We start from the raw sequence: 24,641 nt of genomic DNA, 5'->3' as shown, positions 1-24,641 counted from the left end.
GGAAACTTTGAATATTGGAAAAGTGTAATGTACTGGTGTAGAGATGTTGAAGGTCCTTTATTCCGAAACGTAGCAAAATCTTTCCGATTGCTACATATCTTCCGATATGTGGCAAAATCGAGCAATTAAGACTGCCATAGAAAACCAACGCAGAACGCTTTTGACGATAGCAAAACCGATAATAGCAACAAAAAATTCAAGCTTGCCGACGGAAGATATGCGGGTATGGTGATTATTATAGTGAAACCTTATATATAGTGAAAAAAAAAATCCGCTCATAAACCCTTTCCCGTTCAAGAATGCTTTTGTTCCGAATTGTTCGGTACGCACGCAGGTCCAGCATTCAGCGAAAACATGCGGTCTGGTCCTCAAGCAACTCTGAGCCGGGCAGAAAGCGGATTAAGTCGCGTGGATATTGGTAGTGCACAGCTCTTATGGCTGCAGTATCCAGCATTGCTCTTAACTATTTCTGAAAGCAAGCCCAAGAGATTTACACAGGTCACTCCCTATCGCAAAAAATCTGTAGTTGGGGCTGGAGCACATATGGGAAGCCTTTCTGGAAGAGGCCCATTTTTAATTTTGTTGTAGAACCATGCTGATAGCACGCGACATAAAAGAATAGGAAAGAGAGAGGTGAGATCCCTCAGGCTTTAATCAACTCGTTGGCATGCACACTACATGTAGGGTAGTGCCCTACACAATATGTGCATGCTGACTATAGTCGATAAAACATTAAAAATTCAGCTGCTTTACCCCATTTAAGGAACCCCTTACCACCAATGGCGTCGGCCGATACTCATGACTCTGCTAGTGTGGAAAAGCAGGGAGTGGTAGATGAAAGGGGGCAATCCCTTCCCTCTATGGTCCAGGATAGGCCCCTCTCCCTCTTGTGGCGCCGCTGCCTGCTTTGTCGCACTAGAAGGGTCACGTAAATCCAGAGACACCATTCCTGTAAGGGGCCTTCGACAGGAAAAAGCCTCTGCGCTCTTGAGTGCTACTGGCCTATATGGGGAAAGTGTTTCCAGCCACTTTTTTTTCTTCCCTCCTTCTTTATCTTGTCTCATCGCTCCTCTTACTAGCTTTGAGTGGCAGTGCCAGTAGTTGACCGACATTCACATGAGTCACAAACCAAAAGCGTCACCTATCCCATACCTATCCCCTTTCCCTTTACTTAGCCCCTTCACATCTCTCTCTCTCATGCACACGTGACGTGGGCCACCTTGCCTATAAAAATAGAGCCCGCAGATTACAGTCCTATAGTCCGCAGTTTTCAAAGTGTTGGTGGTGTTGGTGTGCAGCGTTGGTTCGAACAGTGCATTCGGCGACGTCTGAACAGCCGGCGTGAGAGAAGTGCGGAGATTGAACCTGCAGTATGGCGAACTACGACGCATCCATACCCAAGGTGAGTCGATCCAGCTGTTCCGATTTCTCCGGCTAGAAATCATCGTTATATCTGGCGCATCCACTTGTTGAAGTGTCTTTAGCGCTGCTGTTCTCACAATATTGTGCACGTTTGCCTGGTGTTGGAGGTCTGCTCAGATATTTCCCAGATTTTATTCAATAGCTGTTTTGAATAATGGAGGAAATCCCTCTTCCCACGTGATGGATTACACGTGGACGGTGCAGTTCTTAGATAACGGAAGTGCAGTATTAGGCGGATTTCATCTCGCGAGCGACAATTACAGTGATTGATCGGCACACATATAAAATCATTGACACTTCTCGCATCCGGTACCTTGATCTCGATTGAATGAGAATACAGGTCGATCCTATACGGCGACCAGTTTTCTAAAGCAGCAATTACATCTCTTCCGGAGATTGTCTCGTCATCAGTATGACTACGACACTGCAGCAAAAAAGCCTCTCCCATGTCTCTCCTTGTTCTTTGACCCTGTCCCTTGCCAGCTGCAGCCCCCGTATCCCCGGAAACCTCTGATTCCCATCCGCGCACCTGACTTTCTGGCGCCCCCTGCTTCGCTTGCCTTCTCTTGGAATCCACTCCGCTACCCTTAAGGACCAGCGTTTATCTTGCCTTCGCATTACATGCCCTCCCCAAGCAAATTTCTTCCTCCGTCTCGTGTCCGGTTCATCCTGCCACGGCCGCTCCACGGCTCTGCATTGTACATAGGCCGTTCTCTTTCGGGTTTTATTTTTTCCGGAATGCGAGGCGTAAACACAGGGTGTTGTTTTCCGAGCTCTAAATCAGGATAAATATCGGGTTATTGCGAATAAATTTCCACAGGCAGTACGAGTTCCTTTTGCAAATACATTTTCGCGTACGTTACCAATCTCCCACTGAGCACTCCCGCATGTGAGTAAAATGGGCCTGCCTTTAGGTATGCAGTGCGAAAACATTAAGGATTTCGGCAGCGATTTCAAACGTGCCGGTTCTTTGGTTCAGGTAGTCCTTAATCGTGGGTAGCGCTTACTTTAGTGACTCGTGTAAGGCGTCTGATCGGCAGCCTTATTCTGGCTCCCCGCTTCTAAACTGCCGTCTTCGAATTTATCCTGAAATTCGCACTCCTCACAAAAGCATTCAAAGAGGTTTAAGATCCCCAGTTCCCCGTAGAGAGCAGTCTTGAATAAGCACTCAGTGTTCAAATAATTTTTGTGGCGTCTTCAGATTTGTGAATTATACAACCACCATCGTCTACAAGTCCCGTTTTCGGGCATATGTCTGGTTTACACCAGTTTTTAGAAAATGTGTTTTGGGCGCAAGTATCGGCTAGGATACGGGTTTTGGAAGCAGGTTTAGAGGCGCCCCTCTTCCTCCCTGTGGTGATATACAATATCGCCTCAACTGGATATAAAGCAGACTGCGCTAGGACGGGGTCGGCTGGACCGCTGCTTGAGACTTGATGCGGTACGTGTACGAGACATGGCCGTACTTTAATTTACTGGTTTCTAGTAATTTGTAACTGCAATGCATTACTTTCGGCCAGCAATTCCACAGCACAAGTACTTAATTACTCTCGAAATTACTTTAATTGGAAATGCACCACTGCGGATTCTTGTATGTTTGCTTTCGACCCTCGTCTTCCTGGCCGGGTTCATTGGAAGGGGGAACAAAAGCGGGGGTTTACGCGGCTGCGGCAGAGTCGCATCGAGACCGGTTTTCCTCGCGTCGACGTCATGTATACGGCTCGCTTCGCTACTGTCTAGTGGCTGCGTCACCTGGTTGCGGATGGAGTCCCGACTGCTCCTTCCAGAAATGTGTTTCAACCCGAAAGCGCTTCACACGGAAGCGAGGGGAGACTCGGGGCATTGTGGTTGCGCTGGACAAAGGTAGACGCACATGTAAGCTCGTGGTGGCGTTTCCGAGAACGCAGAAGTCCGAAGCAGACGAGCCGATTTGCTACGCAAAATCATGTTCCGGGCTGCTGGGCATAGCCGAGAAACTTGGGGCCTGGTGAACGGTCCTAAAGTTCGATCAACAAATGCAGCTTAATTCAACTGAGTTACACATTTTCTCTTGTGTGAAGTTGACATATTTTAAACCTCGGGACACATAGCTCTCAATCTACCTCGCCTGAATGTGACGGTGTATAATCCTTTACAATTCACACTCCTAAAAAAATGTTATCAGCAAGGCATACATAAACTGCTTACTTGCTTGTGTCTTGCCTTCATTATGTCCTGTGTATCCTTTCTTCAATTTGCCGTTTGTAAACTGTACCAGATGAACATGATTAGAACATTTTGGGGGTAGCTTACTCAAGCAATCAATGTGCGTATGTAAATCTTTGATCGTATGAGCATTTATCTTTAGCCTTACGTCTTTTTCTGGAACGCAACAAAGCTGGTGAGCTAAACATGGGTCATTGATAATTCAACGACTGATGATTGTAGTTTGTGTTTCAGACAGTGTCTTTTATTTTCCCTTCCTTGCAGGGCAAATGGCCGATCCGACCCAATTTCATGAAGTCGCAACCGTTGCTGGAACCCTGGATGCGGGCTTGCTGCGTTGAGTGGATGATATTCATCCACGAACTCGTCGGATTATTGCCAGAGACGCTCTTTCTGGCGGTCGTATTCATGGATATCTTCTTACAGGTTGGCACGTCTCCTACTTTTACCTTTGAATATCGTTATTCCAAAGCTGCGCCCAATGCGACACCTCTTTCTATTAATATTCACGGAGTTCGAGCATATCTAACCTACTTAATACTAAGTGACTAGCACACTGCAGGAACATACAGAGTTTTGTACCAACTCTGTCACGGTCATTTGAGCATAACAAAAGAAGCATACTCTCAGGAGCCGTTCGGCCACCCTTCGAGAATTAACAATGCTCATAAGTCTTCTTGTCCCCACCACATCTTTTCAGGTGACATACACTGCCATCTATTGTTGTGCATCGCAACTCGGTCGGGGCTTTCATAGAACATGTTAAGTCATGAATGGACATCATTATCACTGACGCCCATGTGATGATGAACTATTTGTTTCTATTTATTTGTGCCTAAACTTGTTCTTCTTGTTCGGTTCACTATTTTAATTACTCTGCGTTTTTATACCCTGCTGAGTAGGCCCGGGAAAGGCCTGCAGTATTGGTAAATGAATTAATGAGACGCTATAATTAACGCGAACAAACTCAAGTTACCATGTAAGATACTTCATTAACGCTTGTGTCTCGTCTCTTGTACTTTGTGGTCGTGTGTGTTTGCGCCCTTTTAAAGTTTTCAAGTTTTCAAAGTTTACCATGTAAGAGTTGCTCAGTCAACATTGTGCGACTGTACCAGTTGCTCTTACTGACAGCATTCAGTAAGAGCTGCGATTGCAGCGGCCGGGGTATTTTAATCGTTCTTATTGCAGTAGTTTATCCATCTCGAGCTTAACCGCGAAGTAAGTTTGTCGCCAATATGCAAGGTGCCACTTTTACCAGTACTGACAGCGCTCAATGTGAGCTGCATTTGCAGTGGCCGAGGTATTTTAGTCGCCCTCGTGGCGCTATAGTCGGATACAACTCAAGAACGAAGCGGAAAGAACGCCTTCCAGCCAAAGGCGTCGACCCATTTTCGGGACGCCGGGGTTAATCCTATTAAGCCGCGGTTATTGCATATTCATCTTCTGCATCCTGCACGGGGATCGGTCAAGAAGGAGGAATCGGCCGACGCCATTGCCTGGAGGGGCCACTTTTGGGGGCATATCTACCGCTTCGTTCTCGAGTTGTAACCGACTATGGTTGAAATACAAAGCGAGCCTTTCATTAAAAAAGAAAACATAGTACACAACCTTGGCTTCTTCAATATAGACCTCTTGTTAGGTCCCGCTTTCCCCGCCTTAGCATTGCCTATGCTCAAAGAAATATTAACGAGCCAAGTAGCAAATCCTTCAGACCCGAAGGTATGAATGATGTGAAGGAACTGTCACTTGTGCTGCGCAAATGTTTCGCCTTATTTCGACTGCAACGGTAGCATGTACCGTCTGTTGCAAAAGTTTACAATCCACCGCGTCGTTCATTTCCGTGGCGCGGTGGGCTGTAAACTTTTGCATTAGAAGGTACATGCGCCTTCAACCTTCGCTGGAACCTGCGAATGAGGAGGGCTGCCTCGCGACCGTGCTCAGTGTCCGCCTTTCCTACATTTCAGGAGAGTCGACAGATACCCCTTCGCAAGATGGAGGCGCTCCTGGCAGCTTCACTCTTGCTAGCGGCCATGAATGAGAACAAGGGAAATGGATGGCGAAGTGAATTCATTAACACAGTACACGAGAGACGAGGCATCAAGGAGGAGGAAATAATGGAAATGACGCAGGAAATTCTCCATGTGGTCAAGTGGTTTCAGGCATGTCGCCTGCCCGTCCGCAAGCTGCGTGGCAACTGCGAGAACGCTCAGGTTTGTTCATGTTTTGCTTGGGGCTGCGTTCTTGCCGTGATACGGTCATTGGGGGATGATGCTGCCCGCATTGTCTTTGCGAAGACAGTGCCCTTGTGCCCTTGAATAGGCTCTCAATAATGTTGCGGCATGCCTAGGATGTTAAAGGACGCCGCTTCACACATATCCTGACTGATCAGCAGTTAAAATTTGAATTCCCGCGTTTTGACGCCTTTGTCTCTACTCGCGTAAGATTTGCACACTGAAGTGTCGCCGCTCTTCAGTCGGCCTCCCCCACTCGGCCCCTCCTACGGCTGCCGATGAGCGAGGGAGTTCCCCGGGGGGCGGAGCTCCCGGCCGTGGCCATTGTAGCGGCGTGACGTCAGACAGAGTTGACGCGGCGGACCAATGATAGCCCTCCGCTGCTGACGTAACGAGCGCTGCATGTGGATTCGGGCAAAAGCTCGGCACCGCTGGCTTGAAAAATGTATCTTAACCACATGCGGCTGTCCGGTTGGACGGCGCCGCTGCTGTCCCCGACTACTATCGAACCTTCGATTCTGGAATCGAGAGGAATTCGGCCTGCGACCAATGTTCTCGCGACCTGCTCGAGATTTAATCAGAGTAGCTACCCATCCTTAGGGGCGTTCGTGTGCGACGCTCGTTATAGGCCGAATTTGCGGTCCATACGCACTCTCTGAGGCGTTCTGGGTAGAGCAGTCTATAGGCAACACAAAGGATAGATTGATGGCCGCACACTTTTAGCAAACTTTTCTCTATAGACTATGAATAGACAAAAAGAAATATCTATGGAAGGCAATAGAGTCTATAAGAAATAAGGACAAGGTTCTTAGGCACCAGTTTTATTTCCGAGGGAACTGTGCAATATTGTAAGGTATTGTTATGGAAATGCTGGACGTAATGGTCCACTCTTCCGGCATGTAGGAAAATCGCTTTCGTCAAGTGGTTAAGACCGCTACAGAAAACCAATGCAGAACGTTAAAAGTAAAAAAAAAGACAAGCCTGCTGAGGGAGAGATTTAGATATCTATTGATTGTTACAGCGAAATCGGACGCGACATGTGAGAAAAAAACTGTATTCACCAAATATCTCCTGTTGAAAAGTGCGCCCGTCCAGAATTTCTGGGTATGTGTATTACCGGATTTACTCGCATAGTGAGTATTCCTGGCTACCATCTCTCATCTTCCCCTCTGCAGGCTAGCCCAAGAGAGGAACTGACAGCCATGTTCATTCTGGAGGTTTCCGTGATGAACCACGAGATGGCTTCGGTGGAACCATCACTGCTGGCTGGTGCAGCTGTGTACTTGATGCTGCTGCTTAATGGAAGGCCAGAAAGTTGGTATGTAGCTGAGTTCCTTCTTTTTTCTCAGTAGCTCTAAAAGTTTACGGTGTTAAAGCTTTCTAAAGTATCCCTGTGCAGGAGTTGTGTGGTGTACGTTCAGTTTTGTGCATTGTGTGCGTTCAGAAAGATCAGCCAGTCTTCTCTGAACGCCATTTTTGAAATTCGACCCATCGCCTACATTGTAATTCTGCAAGAAAAAAACGCAACAAGGTGTTTAAGTACTTTCATATGGAAACCGCAGCGCGTGATGAGAAATGCGATTTTAATTAAAAGTCAATTTCAAATGTTTGCAGCTGTCCCACACGTAATAGGTAGCGAATCTGCCTGGTATGCTATATTGTAAGTCAACTGAAAATTCGGTGTTCACAAAAATATTTCAGCCAATAGAAAGATAATTCTGAATTTTTAAGTCAAGCAGTCATTTTATATCACATTTCTGAACTTTCAGGTCATATTGACTAAACAACAAAAGCAAGAATTTCTAGTGTTCCGCACATTTTCCACTGTCGCATGAGATTTGTATCAATGGGATTCTGGGATACTGTGGCAATTATTCCTGCTCGATTTTGACTGCATTAGTGTGTTCTAATAGAAGGTGCGCGTAATAAACATATGTGACACAGATATGTCATTCCGTAAGTGCATCTTTTGTATGTGTCGAAAACGATTGGTATGCTATCTTCCTCACCAGAGAGCTGTTGTCGTCATCAGGATAGTTCCCAGGTATTCAGTGTTACATAAAGTTTAAAGCCCCTTGCCGAGAGAGACGTCCTAGAGCTGCTTGGGAATCGCAGGTCTCACAAGCTCAGTTTGAAATAGTGGATGTGAGCGCCAAGCACAATGCTTTTCCTTTGCAGTTGGGACCGCGAAATGAAGTTCCACTCCGGTCATTCAGCAGAGAGCCTGTGGCCATTAGTGAGGCAGATGATCAGGATGACCTTGGACGCATGCGAAGATGCGCAATGGGTATGTAGTGTATTTACCTTTTTTGAGCGTACAAATGTAAGGATGCATTGCTTATTGTTACTAAGGGTACAAGTCCGCTTCTCAGTCCCTACTGATTTGTATTATTATGCATAGAAATTTCTTATATGGTCCTTCGTAAGGATTCACTTGCAGGGCCAGTGATGGCGCTACGACACGGCAAGCAAGCAGTAAATTTGCCGGAAGCGTACTTTTGTACTCGGTTAATTGCGACATTGTCATTTATATGCTCATAATTGCTCGTATACACTTCTAAGACAACCCGCCGCGGTGCCTCAGTGGTTATGGTGTTCGGCTGCTGACCCGACAGACGCGGGTTTTGGATGCCGGCCACGGCGGTCAAATTTCTATAGAGACGAAATTATAGAGGCCCGTGTACTGTGCGATGTCAGTGCACGTTAAAACCCCAGGTGGTCGAAATTTCCGGAGCCCTTCATTACGGCGCCCCTGATAACCTGGGTCGCTTTGGGGTGTTAGACCCCAATAAACCAAACAAAAAATTTCTAAAAGAACTCTGCATTCACTAGACGCGCCTTTATTCACCTGTAAAAGTGAAACCCTTGTCTTTCCTTGCCACCGTTTTAGTTGTGTTAAGACGCGTGTTTTAGTTGTGTAGTGTTTTGTTTCCAACGAAATTGATCGGCTGCTGGTTGATTATTTTGCAAGTAATGCATAAATGCGTGTAATAAATGTTAAAGAAAAAAGCTCTCGTCGCGCAGTGGAATCGTCGCCTTATCGCAGGCCCGGGTTTTATCCCCGTATATACCAATTTTCTTTCCTTATTTTTCTTCACTGACAGTTCGTACGTTTTTCAATTATGGATTGGTTTGTGGATTATGGTTTGGCTTGTTGGATGGCTATGGATTAGATTCTAGATTGGCTATGGAATGGTGAATGGGTGCCACATCCTGTCCACGCTACTCATACGCCATAAAAGGCTTTCACCTTAAAATTCCCGCCTGTATCTGACTGCATGTGTTTGTAAATTGCGCCAGCATGGGACGAATATCTGACGTCGTTCTCTGTTGCAGGCTCCGTGCTACAAGTACAGGAAGCCTAAGTACGAACGTGTAAGCAGCCTCACGCAAGACCAGGCAGCAATCCTTTACAGGATGGCATGGATTCAAGGACTGCACACCCCGTCCACTATGTCACGCACCTCGCCCGAACCCGCCAGACTGCGTCGACTTTTTCCGTTGGAAGGCCCGCCGAATTGGATGCCCATGTCAACTGAGAGCGGCTGAGAACTTTGTACGGATAATGTCATATTGCATGCACAGTGCTTATAAGAACATGTTGAATGGGGGAGGTTTTTGACAGCGCACGAGGGAAGACTGTGGACGGCTAGATTAAATTCGATTCTTATCTAAATTTTTGTGATGTGTAATAATAAAAAAAGTGCATGCTATCAATTTCAAGAGCCCCCGTAGTGGGTCACATGTATGAGTGAAATAAACATGGTGGATCATTTTCAGTCCTTTGTGTTTGTGAAAAAACATTGAATTGACCATGATGATGATGATGTCGCGGTCACACCCTTTACAACAGGAGAACATCAGTTATCAGAGTCCGACCAAAAAAAAAAAGCAAAAGCGGAAAAGCGAGCGCCACCTGTAGTGCAAAAAGGGAAGCTCCACCGGACCTTTTGGTTGGAAAGTTGTTCCCGAGCAGACGTGTGCAAGGCAGCGTTCAGCAGTTCTCGTGCGCTTGTTGTGTTGTTTTAGTGTTGTTTATTTTCCGGAAACGTGCGTTTGCTAACGAAAGAGGATGACAGAGGAGGAGAACCTCCCATCTGCGTTTTTAGAAAGCGAAGATTTTTCGCGTGGTAGCCTCAAATGTGTGGCAAAGCCTCCACTCCACAACCTCCGCTGTTGGCCAGGCTCATCGCGGCTGGTCCTTCAAGGAGGAAGGCTACGTCAGAAACTTCATGAATCTTGAAGCAGCAACGATGAACTAGATTTCGTGAGAGTGGCGTGTGAATACCGGTGTTTATGTGAGAACGGCATGATTCGTCGTTAGTAACAGCCTTCCTTGTCGTTGGTTTCTCGTCATTGGTACGCTTTCTTGATAGGGCTGCTAACTTGGTACAGCGCATTTTGCTGCTGGGCACACTTAACTGATTAGTAACCGACCCCCCTTATGTAATACCCCCCCAGGGGCCTTTAACGGTCAAATAAATGATGATGGTGATCCGTTGTACTATCTCAATAATGGCTCGTGCTGATACGGCAGAGCGTTGCTTTTTGCGTGCTGACGGACCGCAGGAGCGTTAGAATGACCGGATATACGCGAGGTTGCGCTCTGCCGTGCTCCCACTGTTCAGATAGCATGGCTTGACATTGTTGCATTTATGGTGAGTGGTCATACTAGTATATATTCGGTATATACGCACGTGCGTCGATGGCAAAACTCTTCTAGAACGACCGAGCTGCGTGCACTTGGCAGCAAGCGCGAAATACAGCAGGAACATCCGTTTCGAGACGAGCTGGGCGGGAACCTGAGCTTTTCCTTGGTGAATGAATTAATTCGTGCAGCCGTAGGCCAAGCAATGAGCTGGCATTTAAGGAGCTCACATCATTCGCCGCACTGCAGCGAGGGAATGCACGGCCGGCTCATGTTTTACAACCAAAAATCGCCTTCGCTGCGAATGCGCAGAAAGTAAACTTTTCCGCAGACGGTCTATTTCGACACCATATTCAGGAATGAGAAGTACGTGAGACTCCGCACTTCAGTACTGAAACTCAGCAACTGACACAAACATGCAACTCATGGAAGAGGTAAGTTTTGCAAGTGTAGAATAGACGTGATAGAGTGATCGATAATGCGAAGAAATTTTTAGAGAGAAATTTAGAGAAGTACAGCCTCCTCACTAATTCATGGGGCTGGGACACGATTCCTCAGACCCTCGTTGGAAGCATTTTACTTTTTCCCGGCCGTTTTATTGAATTTTCAGGGTTGCGAGAAGCATTGAACTCTTCTAGTAAGAATGTTTTTAGGTAAGCGGTGAACTGCTATGACTTGCTCTCTGGCTTGCTCCATTCTGCGGAGCACTGCCCCACAAGCCCATTGTTAGGTTGGGGAGGCTTGTATGTGTACTATGTAATTTTTTGAAGTAAATAATATTTATTTATTTATTAAGGGCAGCAAGGTTTTCGCTATTGGAACTTTTATCGAGGATTCATTAAATGTTCCCATTATAATTCCTTAACATCGATGTAATTGTGTGGCGGAGCATTGTGGTCACCAAGCATCCATATACAAATTGTGCACTGCAAAGCGGCAGCCGACAAATAATTGATCCGACTTTTTTTTCAATAACAAAAAAAAATGAATGGCGTACGATTAAGCTTCGCCTTTAGGAGTGGAACGGGGCAGCGTGTTGTAGCGCTGCCAGGGTGTCAACACAAGCACGTAAACTGCATCAGACCAACTTGCGAAACAAACTCATCCCAATGCTTACGATATTTATCTGCACAACCGTGAAACTGCATGCATGTGCTTGCAAGAGCGTAAAAAAGCCATAATGAGGAATAGAGAAAATGCCAGCAAGTCATTTGAACCAATTTGCTGAAATCAGTAGAGTGAGCCACGCAGCCAGCCGTACCACCCTCCTCTGGCCGAAAGCAGATTCGGCCATTTCGAACCCAGTAGCTCAAGTAAATCTTTTCAAAACAGGTGCTGTTCTGTTCCCATGCACTGGTGACGGAACAGAATAGCACCTGTTTTGAAATAACCGTCCTTGTCAATGAAACATCCGTCAGAGAGGTACTAACCATGACAACACTGGGGTTGTATTTATAAGCAAATGGAAAAAATAATGACACACTCACTAAACTAAAATGCCCGGTAGAAGCGACGGCGCGATTAATCCGCCGCATAGCTATAATCGAAAACAAGTGGTAAGGGAAAGAGATTTATGTCGACTGGTGCAGGCCTGTGCGCTAAGCAGGATACTCTATGCTGTCCCTTATTTGAAATTTACGAAAGCAGAAAAGGACAAGTTGGATAGCATGATACGGCAGGCCTACAAAGCCACCTTAGGACTCCCACTAAATGCCTCAATCGAGAGGCTAATGAGGGTAGCAATACACACCACCTACAATGAACTGAAAGCCATTTAATGGCTCAAACGGCGACATTAGCCAATTCCAGAACTGGCAGGAGTATTATAACCAGGCTTGGAACTGACTATCAACCTACGAACAAAGACGCTAAGGTAGAGAGAGAGAGAGAGACTCTTTAATGAAACACAGAGAATTTAGCCGGCATTTAAAAATCGCTGGCATGCTTCTCTGCGTAGGGAGGGGAATTCGGGAGATAAAGACAGAAGGAGAGCAGAGTGGAACAGGTAAAAAAAAAGCGAAGATAAAATGCGGCTATGAAATGGGTACTAAGGATGCAACGGCGAGTATTGATGTAACCCACGGAATGATGGAGTGCATAGTCCGGCAAATGGGCTGCCGAAGTTCACTGCATGAAGAATGCATGAAGGTAACGTGCAAGTGAATATAAAGCTTATCGAGATGTCCAATGTCTTTTTAAATGTGTGAATATAAAGTTCATTGCAAGTCTCTGTTGCCTAAGGCAGGCTAAGAGACCTAAAACTTTGTCCATTGTTAGGGGCACTGAGCAGAGCTTCTGCATGCAATATTCATAGTACGCACGCTCGTTAGCATACGCAGGGCACTCAGACAAGATATGCTCCACAGTTTCTATCGCGGCACAGTTGTCACAGTGCGGAATGTTCATTTGTCTAAAACGGTATCGTAAGCCGTTTGTATATGCAGCATTCAGACGAAGTCGATGATAAAGTGTTTCCAGATGTCGAGGAATTCTGGATGAGAGTCTTGATCTAAGATGTGGGTCGAATGAGTGAATAAATTGGTACTGATGTGTCGGCAAACTCCAAAGCCGATACGTTTCTTCGGAAGCAAAACTTTTAGCCATCTGGAACGCATCAGATTTCGTGAAAAAAGTTCTAATGTATCTCCGATGTTGACGGCCCTTACGGGCCGCTTCATCTGCTTTTTCATTAGCCTGAATGCCACAGTGAGCAGGTACCCACTGATATGTTATGCAGTGGCCTGCGGCAATAGCTAAATGATGTAGATATCCGATGTGCAGGGAAACTGGCTGGTGATTCGTTTTCTTCAGCAGGTTGGCCAGGATCTGCCGAGATGCTTTCGAATCGGTGAAGATAACCCAACGGCCGGCGGTTCGGCGCAGGATGTAAGAAACAGCTTCCTTAATGCCGTGAAGCTCAGCTGTCGTAGAGGATGTCCTCCGCTGCAGCCAGTAAGAAAGGGCATGGCCTGTTGAGGGCACATAAAGGCCGCATGAAGAGGTTTCTTTAGTAGTTGAACCATCGGTGAAGATATGGCTGTGCTGCCTATATTCCACCGTTAAGTAGGCGAGAGTAGTTTGCAGAAGCGCTGCCTGTGGCATGGGGCTCTTTGCATTCACACCTGGAACAAACTTCTTCACCTTTAGAGGAGAGAGTGTCCATGGAGGAAAGGCCAGAGGTAGTAGTTTTTGTGGCTGATTAATAGTAGGGATGGGCAGGAGCTGCACTGCCTGGCCAAAGCTAGAGTTGCTGTGAGTTAGGTGGACACGGTGCAGGAAGTGCTTCTTCCCTTGAAGAACATGGCGGAGATGGGTACGCATAGTTTCCTGGGCGGCAATCAGCTCTAGTGTGAGACATCCTGCCTCCGCTACTTTTCCTGATGCAGAGGAACCCTTTGGGAGGCCAAGCCATATTCGCAGGCAGTTGTTCCGTGCGGCAACGAGAGACTTATTGCTTGATGTATATAATCTTTGAAACACTGTTAGACAGTAGCGCAAGGTTCCTTCAACGTAGGCTTCTTCAAGCAGAAGCATTGATCGGCAGTTTCTACCCCACCTTGTTCCCGCCATGAACCTAAACACTTGCGATGCTGCAGTGATCCTCTCGCGAAGTTTTTTGATCTGAGGTGTCCATGACAGATTATAGTCGATTACAACACCCAGGAATCGCTGAGATCGTACATATGGTAGCGATCGTCCGCCTAGGAGCAGCGGATATCGAGTCATCGTTTTTCTTGTAAACGCCATTGCAACACTCTTTTCTGACGAGAGACGAAGACCTCTGGAAGCCAGCTACATCGAAATGTGCAATAGCGCTCTCTGTAGACGTTGCTGGGTGATATAGCGCGAGCGTGATGCGGTCCAGATGCAGATATCATCAGCATAAATTGTTATACGGACCCCTCGCGGAAGGTTTCTTCTTATGTGTATAAGGGCAATACTGAACAGGAGAGGGCTGAGCACCGCTCCCTGTGGTACGCCCCTCTCCACTGCGTGAAAGAGTGTTGGACCGTTTGGAGTGGTCATAAAAATTTGCCGTTCTTTCAAATATTGCCCAATCCATTTGTATAGCTTTCCTCCAAGGCCAAGACTGGCAAAGGCGGCGAGAATTGCATGGTGAAAGACAAAGTCAAAGGCGGCCTTGATGTCTAGGAAAACGGCTGTCGGGATGTACCCAGCATGAAGGTACTCCTCAATTGATGAGACGAGGGCGATGATATTGTCAGTCGCAGACCTGTTTTGACGGAACCCGTTCATTTCTTGGGGGAACTAAGTCCAAGAACAGACCCCTGTACCGCAGGGGCCTGTTCTTGGACCCCCTCTCTTTCTGATTTACATCAATGATATTGTTTTGGATCTTACCTGCAAAGTTCGGCTCTATGCTGACGATTGTGTCGTTTACACTGTTGTGGAAAATTCCTCTGATGCGTTAAAACTACAGCGAAACTTGGATTCTATCCAGTCCTGGTGCTCAAAATGGCAAATGTCTTTGAATGCCACAAAATGCCAATTTGTCTCTTTCACTCGAAAGCGTTCCCCATTACAAACAAATTACTCACTACATAACGTTCCCTTGCAAAAAGTACTTGAATACAAGTACCTCAGCGTTTATTTTTCATCTAACCTAACATGGACGAGGCAAGTTGAGTACACTACATCCAAAGCCTGCAGAATGCTTAATTTCTTAAAACGAAACTTCAATAAAGCACCGTCTAATGTCAAACAACTCCTGTAATTCACTTACATCCGACCAATTCTTGAATAGGCCTGTCCTGTATGGGACCCCCAGTTTGCTTACTTATGTGATATGCTCGAGCGCGTCCAAAATAATGCTGCGAGATTTTTGTCCAATAATTACAGCTTCTCAACTAGTGTCACGTCTCTTAAAAATACCTTGGCTGGGGATCTTTAGCTAACCGTAGGAAACATTTGAGATTACAAATCATGCATCGCATCTATTTTGGAAAGCTGAGCATTGACAAAGACCGGTGTCTGCTTCAACCTCATTTTTTTCTAGACGAGTTGATCATAAGTGGAAGATCCGAGAGATTAAGTGTCGCACAGATGTTTACAAAACCTCGTTCTTTCCACGGACGATCAATGAGTGGAACAGGCTACCAGCCGGCGTCACTGAGTGCTGCACGGAAGGTCAATTCCGCGCTTTTTTATCTGATGTGTGACGTGGCGCGCAGTTGTCTTGCGCGTGTCTTTTTCATTTCATTAGTGTTATTTTATTTCTGGAGCGTGGTTGTCTTCCTTCAGTGCATGTTTTTCCTCATCTATTAGTTGTGTGATTGTATTTCTGTTATTATGTGTACTTTCGGCCAAATGAGCAGAAATTATTGTGTTTCCCCCCCTGCAATAATGCCCTTGGGCGCTGCGGGTATCTGTAATAAATAAAAAAATAAATAATAAATGCCTAGCGGCGACCTTAGCGGCCCACTCGGTGCCCAAGGCTTGAACGCCCATGTCCGAGCTGACCAGAACGGCCTCCCATTTCTCACGAGAAGGAATTTGTACTAGATCCTCCGGTGGTGGTGGTTCTTTGCATCACAATAGTGTGTGATCATATACGGCTGTTTCAGCACAGAACCTGCGCTCTGAGTTGAAGACATCCGGGTACATTTTTGCCAATAGATAGGGACTAAGAAAGGACTTCGTTTGGAGTCTCCTCCGGGCGGTCTCTTTTGCCTCATACAACGTTTTGTCAAGTGCTGGAAATTTGTGCCTTTGCAATTTGTAATGGCTTGTGATATCTCGGAAAGATGCCGGCCCCTCCTCCATGGATGCGGTCGACGCACCGACTCGGTTGACGAAACCTCGAGCCATGTTGTGGGCCGCCTCGTTTCACGCATTCCCCAACCCTGGGAACAATTATTTCAATTTATCTCTAAGGCTGCCTGGTCAATTTTAGATTCTATTGTGCCACAGTCGAGATTCTGCCCATGTGATAAACGCCAATGAACACAACGAACACCGAAGGCCTATGGCTTGAGCGCCGAGTTTCTGGCACAACGTTGTCAATGCCAACGCAAGCAGCGCACATCTGTCACTACCGCCACGTAGCTTAAAGCACGATTAAGGCGTGCACTGTTCCAAGACGGTAGTTATGCGCCTTCCCTCTGGTTCAGGTGTCCACCGAGACGTGTGATAGTGCGCTATTTCTTTTCCTCAACAACCAATTTACCGATTTTGCCCTCTGGTTTCCAAGCTCCCGATCCATTGGTTTCGCAGCTGCTGGTTACAGCGACGGCGACGCCGCGAAGCGCAGAAACGGGCGCCAAAGAGCTGCGCTCTAAAAGAAACGGCACGCAGGCATTTGAGTAGCGTGAAGCGAATCTATTTGCTAGTGATGAAACGCAGCCACTGCGTGGACGAAAAAGTAAGCACTGTTTATGTACGCGAGAGACGCGATCAACTAAGGTAAAGTTTTGCGCATTGTCTTCAAGGCGCGGCGCAAAACAATAATATACTTCAAAGACAAAACAAGTTTCCAAGCGTCGCATATGACGCCCTCCGGTGAATATTCTTCCGCTCGTGCACGGCATAGCGGTAGTTCACATGCAAGGGCCCAGTCATTTCCGCAGTGGGAACATAGAACAGGTCGTGGTCTTCCGCTTGCGACGTTGTGGCGTCGCGACGCCGCTGCAACTGTCGGCCCCCGTTACCTCGCTCAGCAGCGCCTTCTCGGAAAGGGTCATCAGCAGCAGCGAGAAGACCATCATATGGACGGCTGCCACCCCCACTGGGAGCGCGGAGAGGTCGCTGGGAAGGACGCGCTCGACGACCTTGAACGCCTCCGACGCCATGGCGCCCAGCCTGCCGAATGTGTACGCCCCGGAGAAGGCCACGCTCCGGACCCGGGTGGGGAACAGCGCCACAGTGTGGACGCAGAGCAGGACTTAGGCGATATTTAACAGCAACTCCCGCCACAAGAGGCCCAACTGAGCCGAAAATTTGACGCCCAAGAAGTGCAAGGCCGCCTGGAAAAGCAGTAGCAGGGAGACCGCCAGCAGAAAGACTACCAGGGGCTCCCGTCGGCCATGATGCCTGATGATGAAGTATATGCTATGGTCATGGCCGGCACGTTACCAGCGATGATAACCCACTTGACAGCCGAGAAGTACGGCAGGTCAAGGTTCCGGTAGTAGTAGTTGACGAACAATGTGAAACACCAGCTGAAGATTACGAAGCAGACATGTAGCGCAGCCGTGGTTGGTAAACTGGCGGATGCAGTTCTTCCTGCTGGTCGCGGTGAGCAGTTCCTGCTCTACCGGCGCGGGCAGCCAGCATCTCCTTGACCAGCTCTAGGCGTTCGATGACGACCTCGGGCTCTTCGTTGTTGATGCGGGCGGCCCAGAGGGCAACTCGTCGGGCTTCGTGGAAGCGCTTGTTGACGATGAGCCAGTGGGGCGACTCCTCGGTGAAGTACACCGTCAGGATGAGCGACAGCGCCGGGGCCACCAGCCCCGCGTGGCAGATGCTCCAGTCGAGCGCCAGGTACGCGATGAAGCCCACGTACACCGGCGCGAGCACAGTGGGCCAGCAGACGGCGAGCGCGCAGATGGCCTCCCGTGGTCCCGGTGGCGTTGATTCGAACAGGAGCACGAAGGCCACGACCTCGAGCGCGCTCACGGCCGCCGAGGACACGAAGCGCAGCGCTACAAACACGGCCGCCGTGGGCGCCAGTGGTGTGGCCACTCTGGAGAACAGGAGGGCGCCCAGTGAGGCCCACATGATGGGCCTGCGACCTCAGCGGTTGGACGCGAGCCCCGCGCATGGCACGGACAGTGCGCCTGCGCACATGAAGGCCCCGCTGAGGAGTTGCTGGTACCAGGCACGGTCACAGACCAAGTTCCAGTGTACCACCACTGTGCGGCCTGCCATGTGCGTGTCGTAGTCCCAGGCGTCGCAAGCGACCACGACCCGAGCGTCGCCCTCGGCATCCGCGCCACTTTCTCTCACTGTCGCTGCGAGCGGCGTCTCGTAGCGGTGGCAGCTATTGAACCTTGCTGCGGAGCCTGGCGACCGTGGCACGGACAGGTTCTCCCAGGCCTCGGCGCTCGTGTTGGAGTGCTCGGCGCTGGGGCGGCACCAGTGGTCCACGGGCTCCAAATCGATGGTGAGGGCGAAGCTGTACGTGTAGGCGACGAACGTGGTGATCTCCGCGCAGAGCAGCACCAGCTTCTGGAAGCGTCAGAAACCGAACACGACCATGGTCTGGAAGACCGTCTCCATCTCACTGTCCGAAACAGGCTCGGTCACGGGATGGAACAAGCTCGGCAGCAATGCTGACACCATGCTGCGGGAGCGCTTTCGTTTCGCCATGATTCTCTCGATGGTTCGTTGGCTGTCTCGAAAGCAATAGCCCTCCTTGGTGTTGTTCACCTGTAATCGCAGAACGTCCTTTCTTCGTCTTCTCTAGATGGCAGCTCGCGCTCAGGCTTAAGGCGGGGGTACCACGGCGGCCATCTTGGACAAGACGTTAGTTCAACCACCAGGGCGGCTCCACTTGTCCGTGGAAGCGAAAAAGCGCTCCTCCGAGACGGTCTGGTCCTCCCCTCTGCGCTACCTTGACCTCCTCTCCCTCGCGTTGTGGCAGAAGGAGGCGGTTAGTCACGGAGGGGGGATAAACGCCACAACAATGACGACCGCGCTCGAATGTGTTTGGCACACCCGTACTGCTTCTTTCGCCCCTACGCACCCCTTGGCGGCCCTGCCATGGTGCCTGGCGATTCTTTTTTAGGAGGCACTATTTCGAATGTGGAAAGTCTTTGACATTTACAGAAATTATATTTTGTTTCCCTTTTTTCCAGAGATGTACACATTGTTTTATAGTTATTCTTTTCTCACGACCCTGAACAATAATTTGATGACTAACAGCGGCAGCCACGGCAAGCAATATTACAAAATAAAGCTTCGTAGGTTCCACTGGTATCCATAACAAAGGGCCACAAGACACCTATGGGCTATGGCCTTCGTAAAACAATATGGATGATGTCGAAATGGATGCAGCGGAATAGTAGATGACCTCTTGGTTTCAAAGGGCGGTTTCCATGTGTGTTGTCACAGCCTTTTCTGCTGTCAAAGGCGCGTGGTGCGTAGCTTGTGTGCTATTGATTACCGTTCGCCATGCAGACGTTTATTTCGCAATTCCAGGAAAAACACCTGCAGTGAAACATCAACCCGAGATTTCGATGCATGGCGAGTGTTTTTATTGTTTACTCACACACTGCCAGTGCTATGTAGAATTCTAAGAGAAAGCTGATATGGTAACAGTAAATAAGAGAAAATGGGCAGAATAAGGCATATCAGAATGGTACAAACATATTGCGTTCAAGTACTAATGTTGTTGGATTAGTAGCTGCGGAGAGGAAAAGAAAGCAATATCACAGTGTGTTAGCCCCCTTCATCTCCCACCCGTTCCCGATAATAGCTTGGGAGAGGTAGTCTGTGACGTTGAGATACGTTGCAAGTAATGCTGATTTTCTTTTTTTCCGTCCGCGCATCCATGCATGATAACAAAAATCCCGAAAGCGCTTACGGCCGCAGCCGGCAACATTCTTTTCGTTCACTTTTTATTGTCAAATAAACTGCTACCACCACCAAGGTTCGAAAAACGAAAAGGAAGCACTGGCTGTGAAACTTCGACTGGAGACTGCGGGACATAGCTGGCAAGAGCTAATAAGTACTCATTACAATCGCGTCGAGTTTCTCCCTACTGTGGCCTTAGCATAGCATTTCCATCCATTCATTGGAACTGCATTTTGTAGCCACACGAGGCAAAGTTCCTGCTTTTGTGATATCGTTAGTGATCAGCACGAAATTGTGATATTCCAACAGTTCTAATTCCCTGCTGTCTTGCGAACACGGATGTGAGCGTGCGGCAGCATCTGTCTAGAAAATAAGCGATCGAATGTGGATATTGCACTACCCCCCCCCCTCCCATCATCTTGTACTGGCACTGTTTGTGCAGTAAATTTGTATAGTAAAAGGCTCATTTTTTTCTCCACTCCGGGGAATGCGGGAAGTCAAAACTATACGCACCGTGGTAGTCCTCTAGCTGATGTCCGCAAAATCAGTGGACTTTTGCTTTCACGTCACTTTTCAACTGAAATCGCTTCTGCTGCTCTGTTTCGTTTGCTCTGTTTCGTGTTTGCTCTAGCATAAGAAAACATTTTGTGCTCACCCTGAGGTCTGGGGCGAATCGATCCTTGCACAATTAGTGAATTTCGGCGATAGGTAGCGGAAATTCGCAGATCTGGCCTCCCAGTGGTCTGCATTGTCCAGGAGCCGATGCGAAATGTATGGCGGCGTTTCAAGACAGCGCTTCTCAACCGATGAGCCATAGCGTGAGGCAGGGGTGCAAGATCGTGTCTTCGCCCTAGGATAATCATCTCTGGCCGCCTCCTGTCTCGCTACTCACAGCGTTCCCTGTGCTCCTTCTAACACGGAGCGCCCGGTAGCTCTCTCGCTGAAAAAAAAAAAAAAATCTTTTAGAATAGCTGTGGAAACTGCGCAACGGCACCGGTTGTCAGAGCGTCAGCCAACACAGGGTATTCGTCCCTTGGATACATAAGCCCGACAGAAGTCGAGTTCAGTCCGCATTTTGAGGGAATGCGAAAAAAAATCGAGGAAGAGAGTAGAGGAGTCTCGGTTTTCCTTCTCAAAAGTTGCTCTTTCGAATACTGAGCTCGACCTGCACCCTGACCGCATTTCTTTTGATCGTGATAGTACGTTCAAAAAAGCGCTTGAGTAAGAGGCCTCAAGGGTCCAACTGCAAATTTTGCAGTAACACTTATTTCGTCGGTCGTGTTCAAAAAACTGCGCGAAAAAATACCCAGGAAGCGAGAAATAAATACGCCAACTGGCAGTACGGTTTTCTTTTTTTACTTTTTCGCGAAGTGTTGCAGTCACCTGATGCGCTAACCCCTGCACCTTGGCAGCGACACGCGGTACGCCGGAGTCTCTAATGTCAAGTGCGAGCCATCTTGGCCCGGCACAACAGCATACTCGATATCCGTAGCGACAACTATTTTTCTGAAGAAACATGTCTGTTCCAAAAGAAACAACAGTGGAACGAAGGCATAAGTCTAAACAAATCATATTAACATTTTGAAAAAATATCATCTACCAACCACGCGCACGGATGTCGAACCTGCTTCTTCAGCCACACCTGACTGTATAGTTGTTATAAAGGTTATTCACGTGACAACAGCGTGATAAGCCACTTGCCCAGAAAATTTGATAATGGCATCCACTCCAGAGGCACACGAGGGGCATAGTTTGTCAGTACCCTCCAGATAATGCCTTCTGAAGAAATGAGCACTGTTAGGGCACCCCTGTTGGCACCCTCATTTTTTGTACGATGTGCACGATACAGCATGATTGATTCGAGTGGAAAACACCCGTTTCCAAAGCTCTGCCTTGTTAGCCCTGCGTGACAAACGCCCTTGCAGTGTATGTCCCGTACTACATAAACCTCGTGTGTCAAAAACCCCGTGCCAGAAAGCTTGCGACAAAAGCCTCGTACCAAAACGCATTTGCCCAGCAGTGAGTTTGGCGAACACACTACCAGGGCCGCTCAATGGAGGCTTCCATTGAGCGGCCGTGACACTACACTTGGTCCGGCAAGGCGAGTGTGTAGTCTCAGCAGCCGTGCTCCACTGTACCGTGCTCCGCGTCAACCCCCCGCAGTTGTTGACGGAGCAAGCGTCGTTCCTGGAAAGAAACGCGCAACGCAACGCTTCACCACGACGGTGAGAGCAAGGGTTGGGTGCCGCGCTAAAGATTTTTATTACAAACCCCACTGCGCCCAGGGCGGGTGCGCCCTGACAACTTGTACCCACTCCCCGCAGCAGAGGCACACAGGTCTGTCTCCTCTTTCTAGCCTGGCCTTGGCTGCAGAAGAACCTTGGATTGGAACGGCCGCATGTCAATTGCCTTCGCAAAACATCAGCTTCGCAGAACTGTGAAACCCCCTCCCTATTGTAAGCAGCGTGACGTCAAAAAGTTGTGGCCCGGTTGGCAGAACTGACAACTTTTGGTTCTGAGCAGGTGTTGTTGGTCCCGAGGGCTCCTTCGCCGCCTTTCTACCCCGATTCGAGACGCCTCGCCTGCCCTCACAGGATAGAAGAGGGGAACGCTTGCTCTGAATGACTTAGGGCGGGTGGCAGGAGCGCGCTCCAGGCGCCAGTGAATCCGGCCGGTGCCTCATAATAGACCTCTCCCTGATGTAAACAGTGTGACGTCAAAAAGGTGTGCCCCGATGGGCAAAATCGTCGACTTTCGGTTCTGAACCGGTTTTTCAGGTGCCGAGCATTCCCCCACCAGCTTTGTTCCCTGATTCGAAACGCCTGGCAGCCTTTCTTCTCCCAGTGTGAACCTTCTCGGTACGGCGCATGTTTTGCCCATCGGACCAGAAACACGTGCGTTGATGACGTGTGTCTTGAAGGAAGTCAGTGTTCTTTGCACGTGTTGGCCTGTCTGCAAATCTATATGCGCAGTCGCGTTTTTTTTTCTTTTTCAGGTGAGAAAAATGCACAGCCTAAGATGTGTATCCCAGAAAATAGTGAAAACATTTTTTTTTCTGCCAACTTGAAGGAGCGAAAATTGCTAATTGATCACGTGCACTCAGTGGAGCAGATTGTCAATGAAACGCTTTTACCTCAATGGGGAAGTGTGTGTCCTAAGTGAATCAACTTGAAATTCGAGGCCAATACAATTGGGTTTTGTTACGTTTTGCGCTAATAATAATAAACACAATCTTTATGCGAGCATAAAATAAAGTGCCTCTAAACAGATATGCGAAGCTGAAGAGATTACCGCGCATGCGGAAACACTTTATTTGCAGAGCCATAGCTATATGTGCTCATTCATGTGCAAGCAAACATTTTGACTTAGAAGTTACATTCAGCCAGAGCAATGCCTACTCCCGTAATATCTTAGAATTTCATGAAATATTGAGGAAAATAGATGTGTGTGTAAATGATGGCAATTTTTTTCACGTTTCATGACCATGCACACAAAAGCAACCGCTGTGGCAAATGCTATTTCAAGGCCGGAATGCGAAGACAATGCAAGCATGCTGCTGCTGTATGCTTTTTTGTAAACAAGCATGAGGAACCGTCCTGAGCAAGAGGCTGAAGCGTTCGTCAAATCTGGTAAAATGTAGAGTTCCGGCCCCTTCCAATTAGGTTTTCATAACCACGCTAATGAAAATCTGGTCGTAAATGTTTATCAGCAAGACGAGCACAATTTTGAAAATATTTATGGTCTTTCTTCTAATTTGTGAATACGGATCGACACTAACGTCATTTTATGTTCCCCGCTTTGTAAACCAGGTCGAAAAACAATTTGCGATGTAAAACCTGCTTCCCACATAACCTTGCTGAATTATCCTGAAGTCCTTGATGGTGTTGGTGATAGGGCTTCGAAATCTGCTGAAAAATAGCTCTTAGACGAAATGTTTTCACCAATGTCATCCACAGACCACGCAGCCAAAGGACTTCATACCGCTTTCCAAGAAATTTCACCGGAAGCTCTCGGCCCCTCGTGTTCACGGAACTATCCTGAGTAGTAGTAGTAAGTGGCTTTTATTGCAAATGCAAAAGAAGGTAAAAGGATTCTTGCCAGCCCCGGCATCTGCTATCATGTCTAGAAGCACCTGAGCTGGGGCTGGGGGATGGAAATGGAAAGCGAGATGACAGTGAAGGGGAAAACAAAGGGTAGAGACAGAGGGAAAGAGGGAATACCTTCCCACCTGCTTGTATTTCCATTACGCGAGGCGATACAGCCAGTGGGAAGGACCGCGAAAAGTTTCAGCAGCCTCGCGTTGCCGGCGACCTGACACGTGAGGCGCGCACTTCGGGAGAGGGCGACCGCGCTCTCTCTCTCTCACACACACTTACACTACGCTCGCCCGCTCCGCAAGCTCCCCTCTCACTCGCATGCACCAAGCTGCCCCGCACGCCCGCAGCACAATTTTCTCCATTCTTGACCGGAGCGGAATTCCAGCCATGACTAACAATAAGGGACACCACCCCTTTTGAGCACCCGCGAGCAGATTGGCACGTGCACATAGAGGAAGTGCCAGCGGTGCGAGCAGCAAGCCCACCATAGCAGACTTCCATATT

The 24,641-nt window shown here is 48.1% G+C and overlaps 1 protein-coding gene and 1 pseudogene across 1 annotated transcript; one reads left to right on the top strand and one right to left on the bottom strand.

The window, feature by feature from the left end:
- The first annotated feature begins 1,372 nt into the window (after positions 1-1,372).
- Positions 1,373-7,637, top strand: LOC149335595 (uncharacterized). Its single transcript, XM_089553977.1, has 4 exons — positions 1,373-1,402; positions 5,592-5,837; positions 7,034-7,176; positions 7,628-7,637. The coding sequence occupies exons 1-4, from the start codon at positions 1,373-1,375 to the stop codon at positions 7,635-7,637; spliced, it is 429 nt and encodes a 142-aa protein (XP_089410103.1).
- A 9,444-nt stretch (positions 7,638-17,081) lies between these two features.
- On the bottom strand, positions 17,082-18,834 carry LOC149335594 (solute carrier family 22 member 7-like; annotated as a pseudogene).
- Positions 18,835-24,641: the final 5,807 nt, after the last annotated feature.

Source organism: Amblyomma mixtum, chromosome 7 (genome assembly GCF_055824585.1).
Source record: "Amblyomma mixtum isolate Tamu chromosome 7, ASM5582458v1, whole genome shotgun sequence".
In the NCBI taxonomy this organism is placed as follows: Eukaryota; Metazoa; Arthropoda; class Arachnida; order Ixodida; family Ixodidae; genus Amblyomma; species Amblyomma mixtum.
Note: the sequence above shows the minus strand (reverse complement) of the source record. Positions and strands in the feature narration are given on the sequence as shown.

Coding starts and splice junctions, on each gene's coding strand:
- LOC149335595 (XM_089553977.1), top strand. CDS start 1,373: ATGGCGAACTACGACGCATCCATACCCAAG. Junction 1,403..5,591: donor ACGACGCATCCATACCCAAG/GTGAGTCGATCC, acceptor CCTACATTTCAG/GAGAGTCGACAGATACCCCT. Junction 5,838..7,033: donor GCAACTGCGAGAACGCTCAG/GTTTGTTCATGT, acceptor TCCCCTCTGCAG/GCTAGCCCAAGAGAGGAACT.